This window comes from Lutjanus erythropterus, chromosome 19 (assembly GCF_056507025.1).
Source record: "Lutjanus erythropterus isolate fLutEry1 chromosome 19, fLutEry1.hap2, whole genome shotgun sequence".
NCBI classification, from domain to species: Eukaryota; Metazoa; Chordata; class Actinopteri; order Lutjaniformes; family Lutjanidae; genus Lutjanus; species Lutjanus erythropterus.
In genome coordinates, this window is record NC_139335.1 from 15,470,356 (window position 1) to 15,496,254 (window position 25,899).

Sequence of the window (25,899 nt, forward strand, 5' to 3'; positions counted from 1 at the left end):
AGTTTCCAAAAGCACAATATTTGACTGTATTATTTATTTGCACTGTAATAACATGTACATTTAATTTATTACAATATGCCTTCATAATTCATCATTAAAATGCTTCCTGGTCAGGGCAAGACATCAAGTTTCTGCATATCTTAATAAACTGGCTTGAGGTTTTACAAACCACCAGCCATTATTCATTAATGATAATTGTAAATATGCTGTTATTTTCAGTTGCCTGTGATAAACAACATCGGCGCTGCAGCTAACATTTTAAAGGCGCACTTGGAAAAAGACAGCCAGTCCTTGTCATCTGTAATTAACAAAGAATTAATGTTCGCTCGATTCATAAAGGCGCAGATTTTCTCATAAACAAACCCTCTTGCCCCTCAGCCACATCCCACCATCAGTGAAGTTCCTCAGGATTAAGGCACTTTTACGCACCAAAATGAACATGCTGTATTGTTTGGACACGCTTCTCCAAGCCATTTGGGATGGACATGCTCGAGTATGAAACTCCTGCCATATTTGGGGATTAATTTACAGTTGAGATGTTGATTCCCAAGGAATTGTGAGATTATGTTCAGCACAGTGTGTCTGCTTGAGTGTGATAAAGCAGTAATCCGCCTAGCGTTTAGCTGTGTTAGGGATTCTAGGTTGACTCTGGGGTCTTTATGTTCCAGCCATACCCTCTCCTCAGCTCTCATCCCTCTCTCTCTCTCACACACACACTCTTATGATTACTTCCCAGCATGCCTGCCAAGTGAGCATTGTGTCTTCCTTACTAGAATAAGGTGTTGACAGCTCCTTCCTATGCCAGACTCTCATTTACTTGAAGCACATCTGCTGCAAATAGTCTGTGGAGTGAAAGGTAGTACTGTTAGTCGTTAGATCGTCATTCTTTGTAAGGCAAAGCAACCATGGCAGCTCATTGTGAAGTATGCAATCCTTGATTTATTTATTTTTTATTGTTAATTTAGAGGAAGGCAGTATTCCTTTTCAGTCAGTTTAGCTGAAATGGCTGCATGTTAAAGGGACAGTTCACCTCAAAGTCAAAAATATATTCTCCTTCCTGGCCTTTAGTGCTATTTGTCCATCTAGATTTCTTTGGAGTGGGTTGGCAGTGCGCAAAGCACCAAAACAAAACCACTTTCTCCTTCCTAAAATAGATCATCCACGGACCTTCTTGTGAGTAGTTTCATCTCGGAACTACTTTTTTTTTTGCTGCAGTAGAATCTACTGGAACTACTTTCTTTCTACTGGAAGCAGCCGACAGACCGTTAGCTTAGCACAAAGTCTGGAAACAGGAACAAACAGTTAGCTTGGCTCTGACTATTGGTTACAAAAATGGCAGTAAACTACTGCAACAATAAATAATCTTTTTAGAAATAAATCAGTTGCCTGTGTGAACTGTCTGCAGTTGAATAGGCCTACACTACTGTATCTTAATGTCAGTCATAATGGTGGTGGAGGCTAATATTTTCTGAGGTGGTATGCAGTGTAAAATGTTTGAGACACACTGATTCAATTAAGTCACCTTATGCATGACCTTTTTTATAGTAGGTACACAAACAGACTCTTGCTTCATATCCACTGAGTGCAGTATCAATATATTCTTCTAACTACTGATGAGAAAAAATGTTTTTTTTCCTTTAATACTAGAGTTAGTGTTGATCTTAAACCCCTTTAAAATATACAGCGGACTTACTAAGTCTTTTGTAAAGTTATCATCAGTGAGATGTTGAGTGATTCAGCACTGTTACAGAGTTTCTTAGTGCACTGATGCCAAAGTCTAAGCTGCGACCTCTCTAAAACAGAGAGTCAGCTGCTTGTATGCGTAGAGCCCCCCGTGGCATGCTCTGACTCCTGCAACGCCTCGAACACACAGATCTCAGCCCCACCACCAGCTGGCCCTCTCTGTGCCCCGCCTCTCCCGTCTGCATGCCCTTTAACCTTCCTGCCTCGGTATATATAGTCTGTGTGACTATCAGAGTTCTCCTGGCAGCCATCATGAAGGGTACAGTCTTGATCTGCTGTTTCCTCTCCCTGCTGCTTTTGCAGGCCACAGCAGGTAAGACTTTTGGTAAGCATTTTGGTCAAACATCTGGTGGATCACTTATGTTTTGTGTAGAGTGATGCACAGTGGGCATGTGTGCAAGTGCTGCTGATGAATGAAATAGCGGTGTGGTGTAAGTTTAGAGGCCGGTTTAATTAATGTCTAATGAATGCTGGATTGCTATTTTAGCTTCATCATACAATGACTCTTTAGAGATTGTGAAGAGGCTGTGATTCAGACTGTCATACTGATCAGGAATGAAAGTTGGTGGTACAGGTGGGTTCCCGTGTCCGCTGTGGGGGCAGTTTGGTCAGGAATGGAACTGGCTGGATATGGGGACAGTGACAGTCATGGGGACACCGGCTGAGGATAGACAGAGACACAGACAGAAATGTTACCCCAGTCTTTCTTTGACACCATGCAGGGCTATTTAAATCTGTCAGTTTCTAATTAAATTGTTGGCACCCTGTATAAAATTACAGATTTATAGATTTATATGGCTCTTTCGTGTATTTTTAATTATTAAAATCCAAAACAAAGACTTTTAACATATGAAAGAAATGCTCTAATGCAGTGGTGACTTTCTAAAGGCGAGCATTTGAGGATTATTCAAACTAGTTCGGCCTCTCCTGAGGACTGACAGCATGTCAGCTGTCCTAACGCATGGCACCAGCTGATGGAAAGTCTTAGTCTAACCAAGGAGAGAACAGCCACGCCAGAGCCTGAATGGACATTTGTCATATTCATAGATGTGTTCTCCTTGCTTCATTTTTGATCTTTCTTTTCTACAATTTGGTTTGGAAGAGTAACTCCAGACTTGAAATGCCTATAGGGGGCAACATTTCCTTAGATGATAATTCATAGCATCATAAACTACAGGGATCAGGACAGTCCCACAATAAATATGATTACATGGTGCCCATGGAGTTCAATGTCATAGTGACAACAACTTCTCCCAAATTACCCATTCTAAAAGTGCGGGCTGGTCTCTGGGTCTGGACTGGAGCTGCTGGCATTACCCTTGTCTGTCACCCTTGTCCGTCCTTGGGGTGGCGTTCAGCGCCACAGTCCGGGCCCAGGCCTCCATATTCCAGTCTGCTGTCAGGTGTCTAAGATTGGAAGGCCTCCTGAAACCCAACACTGTTCACTACAGATCCTCCCTCCCTCCGCTTCCCTCCCCTTCCCTCCTGACTCCTCACCCCTCCCAGCCCCAATCTTCCCTTTAGATACGCTGCACAGCTGCTGTCACTCTGCACTGTCACAATCGCAATTTATTCCCAGCAGTTGGCCTTATAGGGACATGCATTCTCCAGGCAGGAGGGGCCAGGCTTTGGCTGCAGCTCATGCCTTCATAGACCCCTTGCGCAGGCCCATACAGGTGTCTTTGGTGGCTTCTGTCTATAAATCCACTGTGTGTGCATATTAGCGTATTGATTTTTTTTTGCTGCAGAGCAAGCAGGAGTTTTCATTCCAGTACCTCCAGGTTACGGACAATTATGAGAATCATGAACTCCTTGCTGCTCAGTGTGTAATTATTAGTGTTATTGATTTGTTCGATTGCTGTCAGGAACTCCATTGAAGCTGTTAACTCTGCAGAGAGGAGCAGAAAGGGTAATCTCTTTCCAAAGGAATGTAAAATCGATTTGCTATCATCTCATCACAGGTTGTCCAACAGCCCTGGGCTGTGTCCATTTTGTGAGAAATACAGCTGGAAGCAGCAGCAGTTGACATGGTGATGCTGATGTTGTGAAATCTTACCCTCATATCTGTTCCAAACAAATTTGGAGACCAAAGCTATTTGCTTACATCAACAGCATACACTGAATTAAAGATTAGAGATTCAGTGTGTCAGATTTACAGGGATATATTGGTAGAATATGGCAGAAATTAAATATAACATTCATAAGTATCACCTGAAAATAAGAATTGTTGCATTTTCATTACTCTAAAAAGGGTGTGGATCCTCTTCCACAGAGGCCGCCATGTTGCAAAGCATGTTTCTACTGTAGCCCAAAATGAACAAACCATCCACTGGCACTAGATAGGGCATTTTGCATTTTTCGTGGTCACTGTAGTTTCTCCTAAACACTTGGAAGGGAAGGATAGGAGGAGGAGGAGGAGGAGGAGGAGGAGGAGGAGGAGGAGGGTGAGTGATAATAAATTGGTTGCAATCTACAACCTCACCGTTAGATGCCACTGCAATTGAACTTTTATTTTGATGTAAAGCAAAGACACCATGACTTGTAGAAATTATAGAAATGTCAGAAGGGATCATTTAGGTTTAATAATACTTTGCATTCCTATATGCCATCATCAGGTTTTGGTGTAGCATCTGCAAGGCCTGGCATGCTTATCATATGTGTGACTCTGCCTTTACAGTCATTTCCCTGCAGTTGTTAAAGCTACTGAAGGAATTTTTAACTAGTTATAAAATGGTCTCAGTTTATTGCTGATGCCTCTATAGGACATAAGGTAACAAGACAATCAGTGAGAAGATCAGCTATTTCTGCCTGCCGCCAGGTCAGATTCTCCTTGAAATCATATGAAACCAGCCTGTGTTTACATTTTAGGCAAAGTTACAATGAGTGGTATAATAGCCAGTTTAAAAAAAAAAGCAGGAGGAGAATTTTCTTTAGATCATTTTATTTTTGACATCATATTTTGTGGTTATTACATTGGAAACACTGCTGCTTTTGTCCACAGGGGCCCCCAAAACCAACAAAATATGAAAGCTCCTTGTAGTGGCTTTAAATAGCTTCCATCTTTCATGTCATGGAGCAGAGGAAACCTGTGTTTCTGTGTTAACATACATTACATGACCAACCCAGCTCCATGATGCTGCTCACTTCAAGGGCGGCACTGACACTGCTTTGTCATGTAGGAGTAAACACAGGTTGCTATAGTAACTGTTGGGTTATTATAAAGTTGCAGGAAACCCTACCTTACCTTTGATTTTCATAATTGCTATGCCCTACAGCTGGGCCTGGGTACCTCATTTTATTCTGCCATGTTTAGCATGATCAGGGATGTCAATAAAGCATCCTTAACTTTATCCCTCTGTCATACGTGGAGTTTGAGTGTGAAGGGGGAACAATAAAGCTGCTAATACAATATAAAAATGTCATTAGTGCAACATAGAACCTGAGAGCTGACTTTTTTGATATACAAATATATCATAGCCGCTCTGGGACTGTTATTAATTCTTCACACCAGCGTGTTTATATTTGAGTAGTAACACTATCCATCCTCGATACAGTAAAAGCATCTTTGGCCTCCTCACTTTGGAGAGGGGAGACTTGGAAATTTAAAGGCGTACTGTCTCCCCGTGATCCCCTCTGATGGCATGTGGCATGTCTGGGACACCCCTACGCTGGTAGTAGTAGAAGGGACACACCAGTTGTACTTGGCTGACACAGGACACACCCCTCCTTAAGACAAGCCCCCCAGGCCCAAGGGCACCTGACGTCCTTCCCTGGCTTTCGAACAGGAGAGCAGGGATAGAGGCATCACATCAACACCTCGGCGTAAGGTGCCTTTGCCACTGGGCCTTCCTTTGAGCCTGTCTCTCAACTTCATGTCGAGCTGTCAGTGACTGCTTAGAGAACTTACAGTCTGGATGTAAGGATCAGTGACAACCCTAAAGTCAGTGATGTCACTTTGTTTAATTGTTTTTTTTTCTGTAAAACAAAGTGCACAAATTGAGAAAGTAGTCCATAGAGTGTAGATCTCTGCCAGGCAACAGATGGTGAAGCACCTACTGCAGTGCCACTACAACTGCCAGTTGCAAATGGCTGAGATCTGCTGATTTCCACCAGCATTGACATGAACCCCACATGCACTGTCTGTAGCTGAAACAACATTTAAAGCTGACGCAGTCGTTGATCACTTACAGCCTCTAGCAGCCGGTCTAGAAGAGAGAGAAGTCGGCTGTTAATGGTCGTATTAAACAGAGCTGTCAAAACAATAAATTACAGCCTTGCAGTTGTATGCCTTCATCAGCTGGTCAAGTTACAGTTTACATTCATGTCTGTCGAGATTCATGTAATGTATGCATTGAAGACTTTGAAGGAACCAAATATGAAACTTACCACTATATTGACCTTTAACGTTGAAGGAATTTAATGAAAGGTACTAAGCTCACTTTACATGTGTGACTCCAGTGAATAATTTCAAGTGAGAAACATGCTGTCTTCACTTTTTACAGCAGAGTACAGAGGACTGACGGAGAGCTGAACATTATGATGTCACAGTGAAACTGACCTTTGACCTTTTGGATATAAAATGTCATCAACTCTCCATTTTATCTTATTAGATATTTCTGTGTACTTTTGTCATAATTTTCATATGAAATCTTGAGTTATGTCAAAAAATGTGTTTAGTGAGGTCACTGTGACCTTGACTACCATAATCTAATCAGTTCATTCTTTAAATCCGAGTGAACAATTGCGTCAAGCTTGAAGAAATTCCCTCAGGGTGTTGCTGAGATATCGTGTTCACAACAATGGGATGACCAAAAAACATAATGCGTCCAGCCAGAAAAACATGAGGGCATAGAAGTCATTAAAAATGTTTTTTCAATGTTTTTTCATGAATGTGCACAAAAAAAAATTAGGCTTTGGATTGGTCCAGTAGTATTCAAGATTAGCTGCGGACAAACTGCACCAGTGATCACACACGCACACACTCACTCATGCGCCCCTCATGGAAGCAATTATCTATATCTATAGCAATTACTATTACGATCACACCCCGGCTTCTGATAATATAATTATAGTTATGATTAAACTGCCTCTCTTGTATGAAGTGTGTTTTTATTTTATGTATGTGAGTTATCAGTAATGTATTTGAAATTTGTGAGTGGTCCTGGTACAGTAGCTCTCCCTTGGTCAGCCTGTATATTACATGATCAGTTCTGAGGGATGTGCATGTCTCTGAGTCTCCACACTGACTAACAGTCAAAACCTTAAAATAGGAGGCAGCCATTCGGCCCCCTCCTCTGTCCATCTTCTGACCCATTGTGGGTCTATTTCTGACTGTGGGGGAGTACTAGCTCCACAAGCTTTGCCACCTGTTGCCATCTGTGGCCTCTTCTCATCACCACACCCTGCACAAGCTCTGCTGACTGCCATCACACCTCTAACCCTTGCTACGGGAAGAGTTGTGCATTTTTACGAGAAGACATTTATATAGCATTCATTGGGATTTGTTTTCAGTTAAATGCATATCAACTCTAAAGTGAGCTGAAATTTAAAACATGTTGGCTATTTAAAAATTGCCCACTCTGTTTAAATTTGAATGAAATCGATGCCTCTTCATGGATCTTTCCAGTGGAACCCCCTGGCCTTCAGCTAAGGTTGCCTGAATCCCCCCATGCTCAGGATAAATCCTCTGACTGGGGCTTCCAGGCCTGCCGCCCGCATCATGTTCAGTTTAATTCAATTTACCTCCACTGTGCTGCAAGCAGAACATGATCCTGGGGTTTTACACATACACAGATACTTAATATATACTGTGTAAATGCACATGACTGCAGATACATGCAGCACACAAATTCATGCACAATCATACATATGCCCAGGTAAAAAAAAAAGGTAGTATACTTTAATGTATTGGAAATATAAGAAGAATAAAAAAGTTACTAAAATGTACTAAAAATAAATATACTGGTAACACACAACATACAATATATATGTGTTGTTTAAGTTTACTTACATGGCATGCGCTTTATTCTAAGTACATTGTAAAAAGTATACTAAATTACAAATATTTATAATGGTAAGTCAATTTGCTTTTGAAAAGTATAATTTTTTAAAGTCCTTTGTAATATACTATACTATATAAAGCTGTATGTCAGTGTCCTTTGAAAAAGTAGCACAAACAAGGTAAACATAAGTGGACTAAGTATACTTTAAGTTGTTTCACTTTAACACATAACAGTACACCAAATATGCTTAAAATGGTGCTTTTTCATAATCTAATTACAGCTAGAATATACTTAGCATGAAATTTGTTGTTTGAAACACCCCCAGCAAACTTCAAGTGAACTCATTGTTAACACACTTGAAATAAACTGATGATTAGTCTGACTGCAGGTACTCGCATATTTATCTTTAATCAAGGTGAACATAATACACCGTACGTAGTTTCTTATGTGCTTATAACTGCTTTATTAGTTCACAGCTCTTAGGGTATACTCTGTTATAAATTTGTCTCAGTTCCTTTTTGACTCTGTCTAGCTATGTATTTGCATGTTGCATAGTGATTGGCTGCACAGTTTGTGATGTCACAGACCATGCTGTCACATGCACATGAACAACTCAAATTTCAGGGAAGGGTGAAGCCTTCTCCCCTCAGCAGAGTCATGTGAAAATGTGTTTATACATACGGTATTATTCTGTGTGTATTACATCTTTTTAGTGAAATTCAAATATCAGGCTGCAAACTAGCATATTCACAGAGAAGTTTCACACTTACAGTAGTTGACTGACATTCTTTCCACACAAGGATCTATAGTTGAAGCATGACTTACTCAGCCTCTGAGGCCGTGGTCGGCTTAAATCTCCAACATTCCTACTGGATGTACTGATGATGCCAGAATGTTTCTCCAAACCGAGGGAGGGTTGTGTGGCAACGGGCTCACTGAGGACACATGGTCCTGGGTGCAGATGTCCAGGGTTCAACTCCCCTGGCGCCTGCAGGGTTAATTTTGAGCGCTGATGCAAGGCCTGCCCTCCGCAGGCAACAGTACCTCTCTGATCTTTGCAGACCTCTGTCCCAGGGCTTCCATCAGGGATTGACTGGATCGGGAGGTGTTAACACGTTCACAGCAGTTAAGGCCCACTCAAGAGGCTGGCGTTAAAAGACATGACTCTTCTGAGTGATGAGTCAAGTTACAGAAGCTTGAGTAAGCTTTGTGTGCTGCAGGGACAGGCCTGCTATATGGAAGAGACGGGATGTGTTCCTCAAAAGCGTCTTTGGCCTCTAAATTGAATCATCCTCAGTGTCCTCTGAAAGCTAACCTCTCTCATCCTGACTGACCAAAAAATGCTCCCTCATTTTTGTAAGTCATCACATCTTTAACCAGTGTTTGTTCAGATGATTTTAATTCCTTCCTCCCCTTGACTCAATTTGACATGCAGCCAACCTGTGGGGTTGCAAAATGGCTGCCATGAATCACAGATGGTGCTCCAAGATTATGTCATTTACTGTTTTTTCTAAAGGTCAAGTAAACAAAAACGGTGATGCATTGACATTTAGCATACCAGCTGGATTTAAATGCTTTATTGATGAAAAATAAATATATTAGGTCTATTAAATTTTAGCATACTTGAGTGTACCTGCAGTCAGACTACTCATCAGTATACTTCAAGCATGTTAACAATTAGTTAACTTGAAGTTTGCTGTTCTGGAACAACACATTTTGCACAAAATATATTTTAGTTTTAATTAAATTATATAAAAGCAATGTTTTAAAAGTATTTAGTATACTTTTATGTCCTAAAGTGGAACAACTTCAAGTATACTTAGTACATTTAAAGTATATGGCTGTGAATGTACTAAAATACATGCTTGATTAATGAAATTAAAGTTTACCTTGTTTGTGCTACTTTTTCAGCAGTTTTAAATAAACTTAAATCGAAATGCACTTTTTGTAAGCACTTAAATACACTTATAATGAGGTGAAATTAGTACTAGAAGTACTAAGTTGTAGAGTAATACAAAGTACTTGAAAATAATTACACTTTTTACTATAAGTATTTGCAATTTAGTATACTTTTTAAAAGTACACTAATGTACAATTTATAATACACTTACAATAAAGTACACTCCTTTTAAGTACATTGAAATGCCACTTTAAGTACTATAGAAATATTTATTTTAATATATTGAACTTTAACTTAATTACATATATTTTGAAGTAAACTTTTTATAAGCACACTTTAAATATACTTTACGTTAAGAAAAAAATGCAAGTATACTTGTAATGACTTTTATATTCTATATATTTTATAGTAGATTTCTGACACATTAAAATATGCTACAGATAAGACCTAGGAAATTTTATAACTGCTTTATTTGACTGTCATTAATTTGTACATTTAGTGGAGGATTAACTCATTTTCTTCCATTGCTGTGGAAATACATCCAAGACTAACATGTTGCCTCTTACACATCTAATTACTTAGTGACATATTTAGATTAGTGACTGAAGCTTTTTAGGGACTGCAGTATTACTCATACCCTCCTTTTATTCTGGCTGCTAACCTTTTGGCCTCTCTTGTTCTTGCACCGTGCTGGGAGCAACATTACACAAGCTTATTTTTAGCAGGTTGACTCTGGGAGAATCAGTGGTGCTGCGTTTTTTTCTTAACCAGCAGCGTGTCTCACTGCTGCCGCACTGCAAAGGAGCAACTGCTGGGGTCTCAATAAAAGCGTGAGCCATACGATGTCATTGTGGGAAGTCTTTCATGGTCATCGCATTACTGTTTACCCGTGCTCATACTGAAGTGCTCCTTTTGGTTTTCCGTGCTGTGATGTTCTATCAAATTATTTGATTGATTTAAAGTGCTCCCTACATTTTTCATGAATGGTGACACTTCCTACCAACACATTATCTATCTCTGCTTCAGTTATCAGACACCTTTATTGACCCCCAGTTCACTTTATTAAATGTGGATCTATTTACAGTTCATAAAGTCTCTTGTTTCATAAGTATAAACTAGTTTGCTTCAGGCTTGTAAACAAACAGGCCTCCAGATTTGACATGTCATCTGATGCGCCGTCAGTTTTGGCCAAAGCAACGTGCCATTCTGACTCTTGGCCAGAAGTCATTGGCCACATGGCCAGTGGCTGTACTCCAGGTTAGGGTGCAGGACGCAATGACAATGCTGTCCTCTGAGAGGGTGGAGTTTTCTCACAATTTACAATTTAGATTTCTGTGTAGACAAACAACCGTAAAAAATAGCCTAAGAAGCAATTCAGCACCACGCTGAAGACTGGGAAATGTGCAGAATGACAGAGATGAGGTTACCCTATTATTGCATAGCCCTCTTAAAAGTAGCATACATGCACACACTGTAATAGCCTGCTCTCAAATATTAGCATTAAAAAAGGACCAATCATGATGATAGATGATAGATTTTTGATTGAAATGTGAAAGTATTTGAAATTACCTGTGACTGTGATGCTGATGTCGATGATGCTGAGAGTGGGGTTATGGAGAGTATCACTTACTGAGTGTACGACTTATGTGTATCTGCTGCTAATCCGGACAGAATGTTCTTGGTAGGAGTGCTGATATTCAGGGTTGGTTCAGATTACTGTAGTCAGTTACTGAATACAAATTACAAGGCAATTTTTGTTATAGTAATATAATCCATTGGACTACAAAAATGTCACCTATCTGAATGTGGTTGGATTACTTTTGTATTACTTTAAGATCAAACTTTGAGCATAAAGCAGCAGCGAGCATAAAATAATCAAAGTTTTTGTCCTTCTGGCCTAAGTCATCTGCAGCTGTAACCACCAGCTGTAAAAGAAAAAAAATCTTTTGCATTCCCCGACTAAGTGCTTGTGCTTTACACCAGTCAAGTTTTTGCATTTGCAATATGTATTGCACAGGGATGTGGTTCCTTGCTAACAAAGGCAGATATTTCATGCTATAGTTAGTGGGGACAACAGACGTGTCCCAGTTGGAGCTCTGACGGTTGGCTATAGATAGGCAATGCACCAAACCAATGTGAGGCATAACGAGTGGGAACATGCAATCTTTTAAAACTCAAAAATGCATCGGTTTGTGTCCGTAATTAGCACAGGTGCTTTGTTAAAATAATGTCTCAATCACCAGCATTGACCAGACACTCGCAGACAACAGTGGTTTTTATTTTAATTTCTCACCAGGCTGTGCCCTGGGCGACAGCATCAACTTTTCATGCTTTCTGATCCTCCATGCAGGTGTTACAAGACTGCACTGTTGAAAAGGGGGAGGTCAAGCATGTCAAGAGATATGCAGCTGAGGAGAATATATCAAACTTACTGTCTTATTTTAAGCTCAAGCTGAAGATTGATTTTGAACTTTGTCAATAGGTTTCCTGTGACAGTAAAGTGAAATTAACTGTGCTGACAGCAACTATACAGATGATGAAGTTATATAACAAAATCAATATTCAGATTGTTCCATGTGTTTGTCTGACAGACAGTTGAATGACTGCTATGTAATCATCCCTACAGCTGCTATCAGCTTTAATATTCCACTAACATGCTGTAAATACCTTTAAAATTCCCTAACAACTCTATTAGGGGAGTGTCTGGTTGCTTGGCTACTAAAACCCATAACCACCCAGGGCATGGAAGTGTGAACCAGGAAGACTTCCCAACTGCTCCTATATATAGCTCATAGCCGTAGCAGGTTTGTGTGGAGCAGGACTGACTGTGGGAGGTGTTACGGGGGGCTTGTTCTGAGGCCTGGGCACACAAGGACAGACCTCACAACATGATAAGTCTGTGATAGGCGGGTAAAAATAGACAAGAAAAGACAGAGGATTGCACATCATTGTCTCATCACGTATATCACTCAGCCCAGCTCGCCTCCCAGGCCGTTATTAAATTGGGGAAGTCCCTCTCTCCCTGTCTCCCTTATTATCTTTGCTGTTGTTATAAAGCCCATGGTGATGCCAAACAAGAGTCTGTTTATTTTCAGTGTTTGCTTTCTAAATTAAGAATTGATTGCACTAACAGCTGTGATCTAAGCAATCTGATATGTTCCAGAGTGGACATGACACACTGGTGAACGGATATGTGCATGCCACATGCATGTGGCACGCCGTGGTATGCAAAGATGTAAGCCGCTTTGGGAAGATAACACCAAATGTAATGTCTGTACACTGAAAAAAAAGTCACCACTTTTTTTTGCCCAGACTTAGACCCTTTATTAGACTTTATTCAAGTGCAATTAGGGACAATTACAACAACACTATTTTGTAAACTAAAGTGTATCATTTTACACTCTATCACTCCATCTATCTTGTGAGGGATCCATGAGGGGTCCTTGAGAAAATATTGCTGTCAAGTATCAAACATCAGGGAATGTTAAAGGATGTCTGTCCCACTGTAATCACCAAGTATCAGTTATTCTTGCTAAATAGTTGTTGTTCTTGCCAGACACTGCGCATGTAACATTTTATGGGCGCCGTCATGCAGTGGCACTCCTTAGGTTTTGTGTTTACAACAATAATGTCTGACAGAAAGACGGATGGAGGTGAAGACAGCAGAAATGAAGATGCACAAGAGGCATGTGGAGTTCAAGTGGCTGCAGATGAAATCAAAGCTCAGGTTGGGAGTCTGAATTGATGTTGGCATCCACTGTTTATTATCAATTATTTCTGTGTCAGGCTTAAATTCCCAGCAGTGGTGACACACACTGAGACGCAGGATATATTGATTGTTGTGCATCCAGAAATAGCAGTACTGTTGGCCACTGTAGCTCAGCTTCACTGAGCATATATGACTGGCTGTCATCAGCCTCAATGTGAACCTTATAACAAAACTGTCACTGGATTTGTTTGCACTAAATCTGCCCAGCTGGATCCATTTTTATGCAGGCCACCTGGGTCCACCATTACTCCTTTATCAGTCGATTAAAGACATACACTGAGGACTTAAATCAAGTTTAATTTTCTTTATGTTGTGCTTACAGAAGAAGAAGAAGAAGTCACCTCTGTCCTCAGAGACAGATCTCACATTGACGAGACGCTGCGGCTTGCAACTGAGGAAAAAGCAGGAGACTATGCAGGTGAGGATCAAAGATGATTCAGTAAATGTGCTTTTTGCTCATTTTTCATACTTGTACAGAGGGGTCTTATGATGGTTGACAATAACAAAAATAGTTTGCAACATCAGGTTTTACTCCTGGCTTATCTTAAATAGTTGTTTTCCCCTGTTAAGTACTGAATAGTAAAGTTGGTGTATATGAAATGAATATGATGTTATTATTTGAAAACAGGAAAAAAGCTTTTAAAGGTTGAAACTCAACCCTACTAATCTGTTCGAGTTTCCAACAAGTCCTGCCAGAAATAAATAAATGTATGTGCAGATCTCAGAAAAGTTGGTGTAAAATCAGGTCTGAAAGAACAGTCTGCAATACAGCTGCAAATGTATATCCACAAAAATTTCAAAATAAAGATTCTCCCTTTCAAAACTCAGGTTTCAATCTATCAAAACTTTTTTTCCCAACATATGTGCACCAGTTTACAGAACAACATTTACAAGGTTTCAAACCTGGAAAACAAAATAATATACTGGGAGAAGAGTGACAAATGTGAAAAAGTGTAAAAAGAGTGCTACAGTTGTGAAGAAGACAAACTACAAAGTAAAAATACAAAGTAATAGTTGCAGAGATTTGAATAATTCTTTCAGTCTATTGAAACATTATAGAAGGCTTCAAACTTGCAACCCTATTTTTTTTAGTTTTCAATCTTTCAAAGATCTTTTCCCTGTTCTGAATTGAGATTAGAGCTGTTTGTATCTCATTAATATGTGAAGGCCATTGTAGGAGACTCCACAAGGGCTGGTAAAGTGTAATGTGTGCTTTGACTTTTATTTCCTCTGCTTCTTCTCCATCATCAGTAAATTGTTGCCCAACTGTTTTTCTAACATCCTTATCACCTTTCCTCTCTTTCTTCTTGCCCTTCAGCGGCACTTGAGAGGTTGCGGAAGATCTACCACACATCCATCAAGCCGATGGAGCAGGCCTACAAATACAATGAGCTGAGGCAGCATGAGATCTCAGGTATCACCGAGGCTTCAGCTATATCTGCACTTTGTGTGGGTTTTTCTGTCTGAGTTGCTTTGGTGACTGATTTGTTGACTTGTTTGTCCACACACATCATCCTCACAACATCAACCAATACATAACAGAAAGATCCTACTTATTTTTGTGAAACCTTGGAGATTTTATCATATGTTACTTGTCTTTAGGATCTCAGACTCACTGTTATATGAAGGTATGGCCGTGTATTATTATTCATTTTAATTTTTAATTTAATTGTACCTTTCAGAGGTCATTTGTAGGTTCTTAGGCACAATGTATGCACTCATATTTACAACCCCAGCTCCATAACAATTGGGATGTTGTGTAAAATATAAATAAAGAATGCAGTACAAAGACAATATATCTAATGTTCAAACTGATAAACTTTGTTATTCTGTAAATATACACTCACTCTGAAATTGATGCCTGCAACACGTTTCAAAAAAACTTGAAGCAACCAGGGCAACAAAAGACTTGGAAATATGTGGAATGCTCAAAAGGTACACAGATTAAATTTCCCACTTTGTGAAAAACTGCATGGGCAAATAGTCCAACAGATTAAATGTTTCTCAACACAAAACTACAAGGAATTTAGGGATTTCACCCTCTACAATCCATAATACCATTTAAAGATTCACAGAATCCAGACGAATCTCTGCAGATAAGGGGCAAAGCTGAAAACCAACACTGAATGCCTGTGACCTTTAAGCCCTGAATTAAAAATTGCACTAAAAACTAAATTGCATTAACTAAAAACTGCATGAAAAACTGCACTAAAGACCATCATGGTACAGTAGTATCAAGGATGGGCTCCTCAACACTTTGGAAAACAGTTGTCAGTAAACACAAGAGGCACACAAGTTTGATGCTGCATCTACAAATGCACGTTAAAGTGAAAATCATATATGCTGCAGATTGCATCAGTCTGATGCAAAGTGGAAAAGTGTGCTGTCGCCTGATGAGTCCACATTTCAAATTGTTTTTGAAAATGATGGATGTCCTGAACTCCAGGCTAATGAAGAGAAGGACCATTCAGATTGTTAGCAGCGCCAAATTCATAGATGTCACATCTGTGGAAGCCCCTTTAATAATGAAAGGTACATACAGGTTTTGGAGCTTTTTCAGAGATATCCCTGCTTATTTCAGCAAGACAACAGCATGACACATTCTGCATTTGTTGGCCTGCCTGCAGTCCAGATCTGTCTCCCACTGAAAATATATGGTGCATCATGAAGTGCAAAATATGACAACAGAGACATTGGACTGTTGAGAGCCTAAAGTCATATATCAAGGAAAAATAAGAAAGAATTTCACTTTCAAAACATCAACAATTAGTGTCCTCAGCTGTTACAAAAAAAAAAAGGTGATATATCACAGTGGTAAACATGACCTCAGTTTTTTGGAATGAATGCCAGGCATCGAATTCAGAATGAGCGTATATTTACAAAAAACAATAAAGTTAGTCAGTTTGAACATTTAATACTTTGTCTTTGTACTGTATTCAACTGAATATAGGTGGAAAGATTTTTGCTAACCATTGCATTCTGTTTTTATTTACGTTTTATAAAACATCCCAACTTTTTCAGAATTGAGGCTGTAGTTTTAAACCCACTCAGCTGTTTCTCTAAAACATTGTTGGTTCAGCAAAAAGTTTACTATCATTTTGTCTGAATCACTCCATCCATGCTCCATTAAAATATTTCTTCCCCTTTTCTTCTATTCTATCTTTTTTTACCCCCCAATACTTTTTGTAATGTCTCTGTTTGTTTTTTAAATGACTGCACTGTTTCTTCACAGTAAGCGCGACACTCTAAGCTGCACACTGAACTGCCAAGAACAAGCTCTGCTTTCCCACAATGAAATAAATCTCGCCCTCTTGTGGCCTTTCTGGCTTGGCATGCACGCGCACATGTCAAATACCACCTGTATCATTCTTCTAAATGAATATTTTCAACACTGCTGATTGTGGAAAACAGTATAAAATGATACAGACAAGAAGATTCACCCTATCACCCGACCACAAAGGCACACCATCCATTAGTAGACGTTCATGTTTGACACTTAAGGTCAAATATGGGACTAGATCTCCCACCCATTCCTGCACATTGTTACTCTACCCCTCCCTGTTTCTTTTAGAAACCTCACACCCTCACACCTCACTCTCCTCCACCTCCTGTTCCTTCACTTCTCTGTACTCCACCCTCTCCTGTCCATCCCCATTCCCTCCGCTCCCCTCATCTAACAGCCTACCCCGGACGAACCCTGGGGGACTCAGCCACAGGTGGGTGTGGGCGGGGCTTACCCATGCATGGCACTGCCTGAAGTGCTCAGCCCCTTCCTTTCCCCTTCATTTGTCCTCACACATTTGTGACTGACTTAGATCAACAGATCAATGTAAACACTGCTCTGCTCTGTGTGGGTCAGGATCTTCAAGCTAGTTTCACTTTGAGTGACACCCGATGCAACATCACTTATTGGGGTGTGATCAAAGTGATTCAGAGATGAAAGGTTCAACCCATAAAGAGCATGACAGCAGCAAGTTTAGACCGTACATAAATCAAATTGATTTACTCTTTCTTGATTTACTCATTCAAAATTTAAACCAAAACTACAATTCCATATTAAAGAATTAAAAGGGAAGAAATGGAAATGTTAAAATGAACTCAATAAAAGTTGAACTTGTTAGTATTTAGGCAACACATTTTGTACAGTAACCACAGAGAGACTGAGCATTAAGCTGTGCAGTTAAAGTGTAAAATGCAGAACATGGAGGGGTTGCATGTGCAGTTCTGGCTTTAGCAAAGGACATAAGGTTTGAGGAGAGGACACTGGTGGGAAAGGGTGGTCAGTGTTCAGCTAGGAGTGAACTGACTGACCTTTTTGTCATTTTAGCTAACATTTTATTTGGAGGAGTGTCGCATAAGACTGATATGGCACTGTCATAACCATGACATGACACCTGTTATGAACATGAAGATGTCTTTATGAATGGTTAAGACTATTGTCATTAAGTTGACATCATTTGGGAACCCTAACTCTAACTTTGCATTAAAACTGCCATGATTGACTGAATGAGACTTTACAATAACAGTCTTAAACATTCATTAAGATGTCTTCATATTTATGAATCTGCTTGAATGAACGAATGCCCGTTGCTGTTATGGAATATAATATTTTAGGTATTTTCATTAGTGTATAATCATCTGGACTGGGTTGCACCAACAAATATAATTTAATGTAAGAGGAGACGTTTGACTTTAATCTTTCTTAATTTATGGTAGTTTTAAAGTTTGGTGCAACATAATTGTAAATTTTTATTTATTTAATCAGGTTTAAAAATCCATCCTTGGTATGCCCCAGCCCTGAAAATAAGACACTTTGTTTTTTAGTCACCTTACAATGAGCTGTTTATATCTACAGAGGGCACAGGTCCTCTTCCATGGAGGCCACCATGTTGCACCGCCATGTTTCTACAGTAGCCCAGAACATACAAACCAAACACTGGCTTGAGATGAGGCCTTCTGCGATTTGTGTTAAGTTTCATGGCCACTGTAGTTTGTCCCACACGCATTCAAAGAGTAGAGTGAGACGAGGTGTTTGCAATCTGCAAGCTCACCGCTAGATGCTATTAAATCCTGCACACTGGTCCTTCAGTCAATCAGTCTTTTTCATGCAAAGTTAGTTTTAGGGTTTCCAAACAATGTCAACTTAATGACAACAGTCATAAACATTCATAAAGACTTGTTCGTGTTCATGCCAGGTGTCATGTCACGGTAGTGACTTTGTCATGTCAGTCTTATGCACACTCTTTAAAATAAAGTGTTACCTACATTTTAAACCAATCGGAGGTGGCTTTTTTTGTCTTTTAAATATTTTGTTTTATTTTGTGTGGAATTTTCTCTTTTTTTATTTGCTCTTCTTTTCTCTTTTTTGATATTTTCCATCCTTGACTTCTGTTGAAATTATTTAGATTTGGACCAGCAGGCTAAAACAGAACTGTCCTGCACCCTACCACCCCAACACCTTGTCCACTCACAACACACATGGCAGCTTGTTATGAGACACACAGCTTGCTCTGAAAGCCTTGCCCTGTCTAGTCTTATGTCAGAGTAATGGCACTGCTTTGTTGTGTGTCGCTGAGATGTTGCTGAAAATTGTCCTACGCTATTAAACAAGCCTAACAGCTTCAACACGTGTTTCTTTGCCTATCTTTCTTTTCATTTCCTCTATCAGTCTTGCAAAATACTCCTCTGGGCTCTGGATTGAGAGTGACAGTGACTGATGTGCTTCTTGGTGTCTCATAGACTTGAAACAGTTCATCCCAAAAACAAACCCAGGATACCTTTTGGATGGATTGTTGTTTGGATCAAATTATCCTGTTATGTACCACAAATGTACAATTGAGACTATTGCAAACATCAACTTCTTTTGGCAACATGTCAAGTTCTTACACTTTTCCTTACCAGCGACAAATAAACACTCATCATAACTGGTTATTTCATAATTTCTCATTAAAAATTTGGGATGAACACGAGAGGTTCTTTATCATCATTTAGGCATCCAGCAGAGATTTTAATGGCTGTTGTCTCTTTTTGCCCAACAGATGGAGAGATTACCTCCAAGCCCATGGTGCTGTTCCTGGGACCCTGGAGTGTAGGAAAGTCCTCCATGATCAATTACCTCCTGGGCATGCACGACAGCCCCTATCAGCTCTACACAGGTACGCTATACACATATTCTTTTAAAATTAGCTAAAACCAATGTTTCAGTGTTGTAATCTGTTGTACAACAATCCAATAAGGATGAAGAAACCACCTTATCAAAATGTTACAGGGCTGAGTGTAAAAGTGCAAGAGTTTCATTGTCATTATCAAGTGTGCAGACAGCACCACAGAGATCCTAAGAAGGTTCAACAATAATTTCTGGCAAAAGTACTACTACTCAGTGTATTTAAAGTGGCTATAATCAATGTTTTTATAGTGGAGAATTTAGCAGTTAAAGGAAGAGGTGGAGACCAAAAACTGAGCTATAAGAAAGTGAATTTTGGACTTACATTCATCAAACAGCCACAAACAATAATTAATTATGTTCTTCCCTGACTGCTGGATGTGTAATTAACAAACTGTTTGCCATATCAGTTTAAAAAGGTGATGATGCCAATACCTTGTTCACTACTGCCCCCATGTGGGCCAAAAAAAAGAAAAAAAAATCTTGCAGATATAACCATTTCCTAAGTGTATACATCTCTTTCATCTCTGCCTTTTTCTTTAAAGTGTTTTCCATCTTCTTGATACTGCTCTTGTTAATCTCTCTCTTGTTTTCCATCAATGTGTCTTCAGGAGCTGAACCTACTACCTCTGAGTTCACTGTAATTATGCACGGGGAGAAGATCCGCTCTGTTGAGGGCATTGTTATGGCTGCAGACAGCTCTCGGTCCTTCTCTCCCCTGGAGAAATTTGGCCAAAACTTCCTGGAAAAGCTGATCGGTATTGAGATGCCCCACAAGCTACTGGAACGCGTGACTTTTGTGGACACACCAGGAATCATTGAGAACCGGAAGCAGCAGGAGAGAGGTAAAATATTAAGTTTTACTATCAGTTTGAAGATTTTCACATAACACAATTTATGTACTGGTATTTAGTGGTTTATGGCTTCTCTTCTGTCATCCAGGCTATCCTTTCAATGATGTTTGCCAATGGTTCATTGACCGTGCTGACCTGATCTTCGTGGTGTTTGACCCCACCAAGCTGGACGTTGGCCTGGAACTGGAAATGCTCTTCCGGCAGTTGAAGGGTCGTGAATCCCAGATCCGCATCATTCTAAACAAGGCTGACAACCTGGCCACCCAGGACTTAATGAGAGTCTACGGAGCACTCTTTTGGAGCTTGGCTCCCCTCATCAATGTAACTGAGCCCCCCCGCGTCTATGTCAGCTCCTTTTGGCCATATGACTACGCACCTGACACCAGCCGTGACCTCTTCAAGCGAGAGGAGATCTCCCTCCTGGAAGATCTGAACCAGGTGATTGAAAACCGTATGGAGAACAAAATTGCCTTCATCCGCCAGCATGGCATCCGCGTGCGCATCCATGGCCTGCTGGTAGACCGCTACGTCCAGACCTTTAAAGAGAAGATGAGCTTCTTCAGTGACCCTGAACTAGTCTTCAAGGAGATTGTGGATGATCCAGACAAGTTCTACATTTTCAAATCCATCCTAGCCAAGACCAATGTCAGCAAGTTTGACCTGCCAAATCGCGACGCTTACCGTGACTTCTTTGGCATCAACCCAGTCACCAACTTCAAGCCCCTGTCAGCTCAGTGCTCCTACATGGGAGGCTGTCTGCTGGATAAGATTGAGAAAGCAATCACCAATGAGCTGCCTGCCCTTCTGAGCAGCATTAACTCTGGCAAACAGCCTGGCCTGTCCTCCTGCGAGGCTACTGGCTGTGGTGAGAAGCCAAAGAATCGCTACCGGAAGAACTGAGGACACCAAAATAACTTGAGAGGGGGAAGTAAGAAGAGAAGGGGTCTGGTGGAAGCCAACCCTGCTTTTGTCGGAACGCCTGTATTGTTGAGGAGACAGAGGAGAGGAGATTAGTATTTAGTGTTTTTTCCTCAGGAGAATATGGGGAGGTGCATTGAGGGACTGTGGGAATGAGGCAGATAGAGGGAGGGAGGGGTTATTGTTTGATAAGGCAGCTTAAGGACACAAGTGCTGAAGAAATGAGAACATGCCACTGATCACTGAGTTTTGTTCAAATACACGCCCTCCTCTCTCCCTTGCACAATCACAGTGGACTGTCTAGGATTCAGGGGTTGGGGAAGTAATGATGTGAAGAAACACAGAAATGAAAAATAAGTAAGATCAAATAAAAATTGAAAATCCTGAGACTGAAAACAGTCAAATACCAGCTCCCTTGTATGTGAATAAAATGGGAAAAGTGGAAACAGGAGTTGCAAATTTGTGTTGTAAAATCTTGAGAGTTGCATTGCAGAAAGTCAATTCCATAAGCTTCAGAAGCTGTTTTCAAGTAGCCTTTTTGTGGGTGCTATACAAAGACATTGTGTTTGGGTAGTCATCCAAACCTTTGCTTTTGAGATAGATTAGCATTAACATTGCATGTTAGACATCACATCTTATGTAACAGATGCATGAATTTCCTTCTAACATAAAGTTTAAGTAATATTTCCTCATGTAACTGAAACCTGAACCAACCCTGGCAAGCAACAGATAAGGCCTTTTTTTCTTAGTTTTATACGCTCATCCATCCTGGTTGTTGACAACCTGTTAAATGAGCACTGTGATGGAAGCAGAGGTCAGGGTTCAAGGGTCAGAGTCTTCAGAACAGGGAGGGTACGTTCATTCTGCTTCACTTCTTAGCGGATCTTACTGTTTCTGTTTGTGTCTATAAATTTGCCAGTCTTTGGCAGAAATTCAATACTGTGTATGATTTTTTTTCCTGAATGATAAGCTTCCCAGCTTTTTTGAAAGCTGAATGACCATGACAAAATAATACATGAAGGATGTGTTTGGATTATAGCTGCCTTTAGCCCTTTCTTCTGCAGGTTAGAAAGCTATTTATTGATTTTTCTGTGTAAACTTTCCAAATGGGCATTGAAATAGGCCGTGTATGTGTACTGAACCATCCACAATTTTGCAAAACATCAGTGCAACATTGTGATAGTGGATTTCTTAGCTCACAAAAAGTGGGCTTGAGGTAAAGGTGAAATGGAGGACTCATGAGTTGACCCCTGACCTCTGTGGAATGAAAGACGCCCCAAATACTGACCTGTACACCCACAACAGTTTTGCAGCAATACATGTCATAACTGTGAGTTCCTATGTAAGCCTACCTCAATGAACTTCCTAGGAGTATGACATGCTAAAATTGCTTAGAACAGTTTGACATTTTGAAAAATACACTTATTTGACTTATTTGACACTGGACAAATTCTTGGAAGAGTGCAGTAACTTCCTGGACTCCAGGAAGCGGAGCCTCCAGGAAGTTAGTGCACCTGGCCAAGAAGCAGCCCAACACATAACAACTTCCACACATGCTACACTTCAATACTGTAGTTTTTGTACAGATTAAGCAATGTGCTAATTAGGGAACTTTAGAAGTGCAGATGGGTGGACTTTGTTACCTTTGGACAGACTCAGGCTAACTGTTTCCCCCTTAGTCCAGTCTTAGCTAAGCTAAGCTAACCAGCTGCTGGCTCCAGCTACATATTTACAGTACCATACAGACACGTAAGTTGTATAGATCTACCAAAAGGTCAAACTTTAAATGCAGTCCTAAATCTTCAAAGAAGTTAAATACAAAAGGTGTGGATTCAAGTCACCATGACTCATGACTTCACTTGCACTTGAGCCTTTTGACTTGAAATTGTGTGAAAATTGTGAAAAATGTGGCATGAATCAATTAATTTCCCTTTATTTCCTGAATCAACTAAAGGTAGTGCTATTGTTTCCCAGCAAATCAATACTTTATCCTCCACCATTGCCAGATCCACTTTGTTTTGAACCAAACTGGACAGCATGTAATCAAGTTGCTGGAGAAAACCATGAGTAACTAATATTAAGTTACTGAGCAGCAGATGAGAAAAAGTGATACCAAAGATCACTTTGATTGCATAGAAAAAACTAAAAGGATGTCAACAATAAACAAATTGCAGTTTGCAGACAGAAATGCAATATCTTCCAACTTTATTCAACACTTACGGTTGCATAAAGAACGGTAAGTCTAGGCTAATATTAACATAGTTAATGCTTAGCTTAACACCTGGTAAATCAATGAGGCTGGAAACTCACTGTTAAATGATGACTTGTTTAGGGCTCAAAACTCAAAGTTTTAACTGGGAACTTGACTTGGGACTTAAGTGCAAAGAGCTGCAAGACTTATGGTGACTTGCAAAACAATGACTTGGTCACACCTCTGGTAAACACTAATAACTACAGCTCCAAAATAGTACCAATGTAACTCATGGACAAATGACTTCCAGTTCCCTCTCTGTTCTCCCTCACTAACCCCATACTGACGAGTGTTTCCTGAACTAAAATCTGAAGCTTAATGAGAAAGAAAAGAAAGCTAACAAAATTTATCTCACGTTTTCTTAATTTTCTGTTTGTTTTTTCTTTGTGTGTGAGTGCTCCACTGGATGTGTTTAGTATGTTTACACTGCAGATCCAGAACATGCCCACTAGAGAGTGCTGTGTAGAAGTGTAAAAAGTTATACAGACCACTAACTAACACTCATCAAGGCAACAGTTATGGTGGGGTTATAGCTTGGGCTAATGACTTTATGTGGTTGTGCTTTTGGTATATTTTGGTATCAGTTATCTTAATTTACCTGTGAATTAGATCTGGAATGGATGTGTGTCCCATTGAAATAGTTTTTGATTCACTCTTTTTTTTTTTTTGTTTTAGTATAAAATTTAGATTAAACTTCGCCCAATTTTGGAAGCTTGATCATCAAGAATAAAGATTTCTGATTGACTAAGTAGTGATACTTTGTGATTATTTTGATGAAATGATCAGTCCTTAATTAAAGAGACTCAACAAGAACACAGAGAGATTAAAACATGCACCAGACTGATTTTTCCTTTTATTCCCCCTCTGTCTCTCTCCTTCCTGCTGACACATGCAGCTACCTATCACAACTCTGCCTCCATTCATATCTCAATTTCCTTTTTCTCTGTTAGACCTAGTTGTCAAGAGTCTGAATGCTCTAATGGTCCAATCCCTGACTTTTGGGTTTGACAGAATGGTTTTATCCTGTAGCTGCAATGCACCAACAGTTTGTCGTGACTGGAAGTCAGGAGGAGTGTGTGTGTGTCTGGTGGATGAAGAGTGTATATTTTGGGGTGTACGTCTGAGTGTATGCATTGGAAATCGGCTTTAGTTTTGATAGTTGTGCACCAAGTAAGACTGACTCAAACACACATGTGTCTCTGTGAGGGTGTTAACACTTCTTCCTCTAACATTATTTTGCACATTCTGAAGAGACTAACTTGCAAATGAAAATGGGATTTAAAGTTCACAAGTACTCGAAAACAAAGCCAGTTCACTACATTCACATGGTGGCCACTTCCCTGTGCTGTCACACTCAGAGGGGGAAGCTCAGATATTGCACTGCTGTGTTGTTGCGAGGTCGTGTACTGGCAGGGAATCTGACAAATCATTATCATTTCACCACTTCCTGATTGATCGGGAACTGAAACAGTTGACAATGGACAGAGAAAATCAGAGGGGACGATGCACATCAGGCCATATTTCAAGCTAAAACAACATATTCGATAACCCATTAGCATTAGCATTCAACCAATTCTTAACTAACAATAACATTTGATTGTGTTAGATGATATGATAGGAAAGGTGTGAATTAATTTTTAAATATTGACACACATGTGGGACATATTTAGTCTAAACCTAAAGTAAAACGCGCTGGATGTAAACAAACTTACAATGTAGGCTATTGTTAATGTTAACTGTTTTAACTTCTAGTTAAGTCAGTGACGTTATGTGACATTATTCCCACTGGAAAACAAATTTCTGTGTTTTGTTCATGCAGATTACATTCAATTTAAACATGTTATTAGTATGATCATGAAAAATGTAAGATCAGATAGTTTTGTTCCAACCTAACACACTGGTAACCTTGTTTTAGCTGCTTAGCTTACATACTTCAACAAGAGAAAGCAAGACAGTAAATATTACATGGTAGGCTTAATATTACATCCAGTGCATTTTACTCCCAGGCTTAAATAAATGTCCAAGATGTGCACTGATATTTCAGTATGCTGTTTCATGGTAGCTAAGAAGTTATCAAATATTTTGTTTTAGCTTGAAATATGGCCCCATTGTCCCTCCAGATTTTCACCATCCATTGTCTTTTCAGTTGCTGATCAATCAGGAAACAGTGAAATTATAATGATTTCTCAGATTCCCAACGTTTATATGACTTTCAACCTGTAACACAGCATTTGAGTTTCAGGCAGATGCGTGAATAAATATGAGGTCTTTGTGAACTTCACGAACTTATGAAGTAAAC

The 25,899-nt window shown here is 39.8% G+C and overlaps 1 protein-coding gene across 3 annotated transcripts; it reads left to right on the forward strand.

Annotated features, from left to right (window-relative positions):
• Nucleotides 1-1,960: 1,960 nt before the first annotated feature.
• srlb (sarcalumenin b) lies at nt 1,961-22,286 on the forward strand. 3 transcript variants are annotated; one of them, XM_084743957.1, is made up of 7 exons: nt 1,961-2,056; nt 13,737-13,832; nt 14,733-14,828; nt 17,095-17,130; nt 19,453-19,569; nt 20,189-20,422; nt 20,520-22,286. In XM_084743957.1, the coding sequence occupies exons 1-7, from the start codon at nt 1,996-1,998 to the stop codon at nt 21,329-21,331; spliced, it is 1,452 nt and encodes a 483-aa protein (XP_084600083.1). In that variant the 5' UTR covers nt 1,961-1,995; the 3' UTR covers nt 21,332-22,286. The 3 variants fall into 3 exon arrangements, with proteins under 3 accessions (XP_084600083.1, XP_084600082.1, XP_084600084.1); XM_084743956.1 differs by having other exon boundaries at nt 1,973-2,068; XM_084743958.1 differs by lacking the exon at nt 17,095-17,130 and having other exon boundaries at nt 1,973-2,068.
• Nucleotides 22,287-25,899: the final 3,613 nt, after the last annotated feature.

Coding starts and splice junctions, on each gene's coding strand:
- srlb (XM_084743956.1), top strand. CDS start 1,996: ATGAAGGGTACAGTCTTGATCTGCTGTTTCCTCTCCCTGCTGCTTTTG. Junction 13,833..14,732: donor AAAAGCAGGAGACTATGCAG/GTGAGGATCAAA, acceptor CTTGCCCTTCAG/CGGCACTTGAGAGGTTGCGG. Junction 20,423..20,519: donor CCGGAAGCAGCAGGAGAGAG/GTAAAATATTAA, acceptor TCTGTCATCCAG/GCTATCCTTTCAATGATGTT.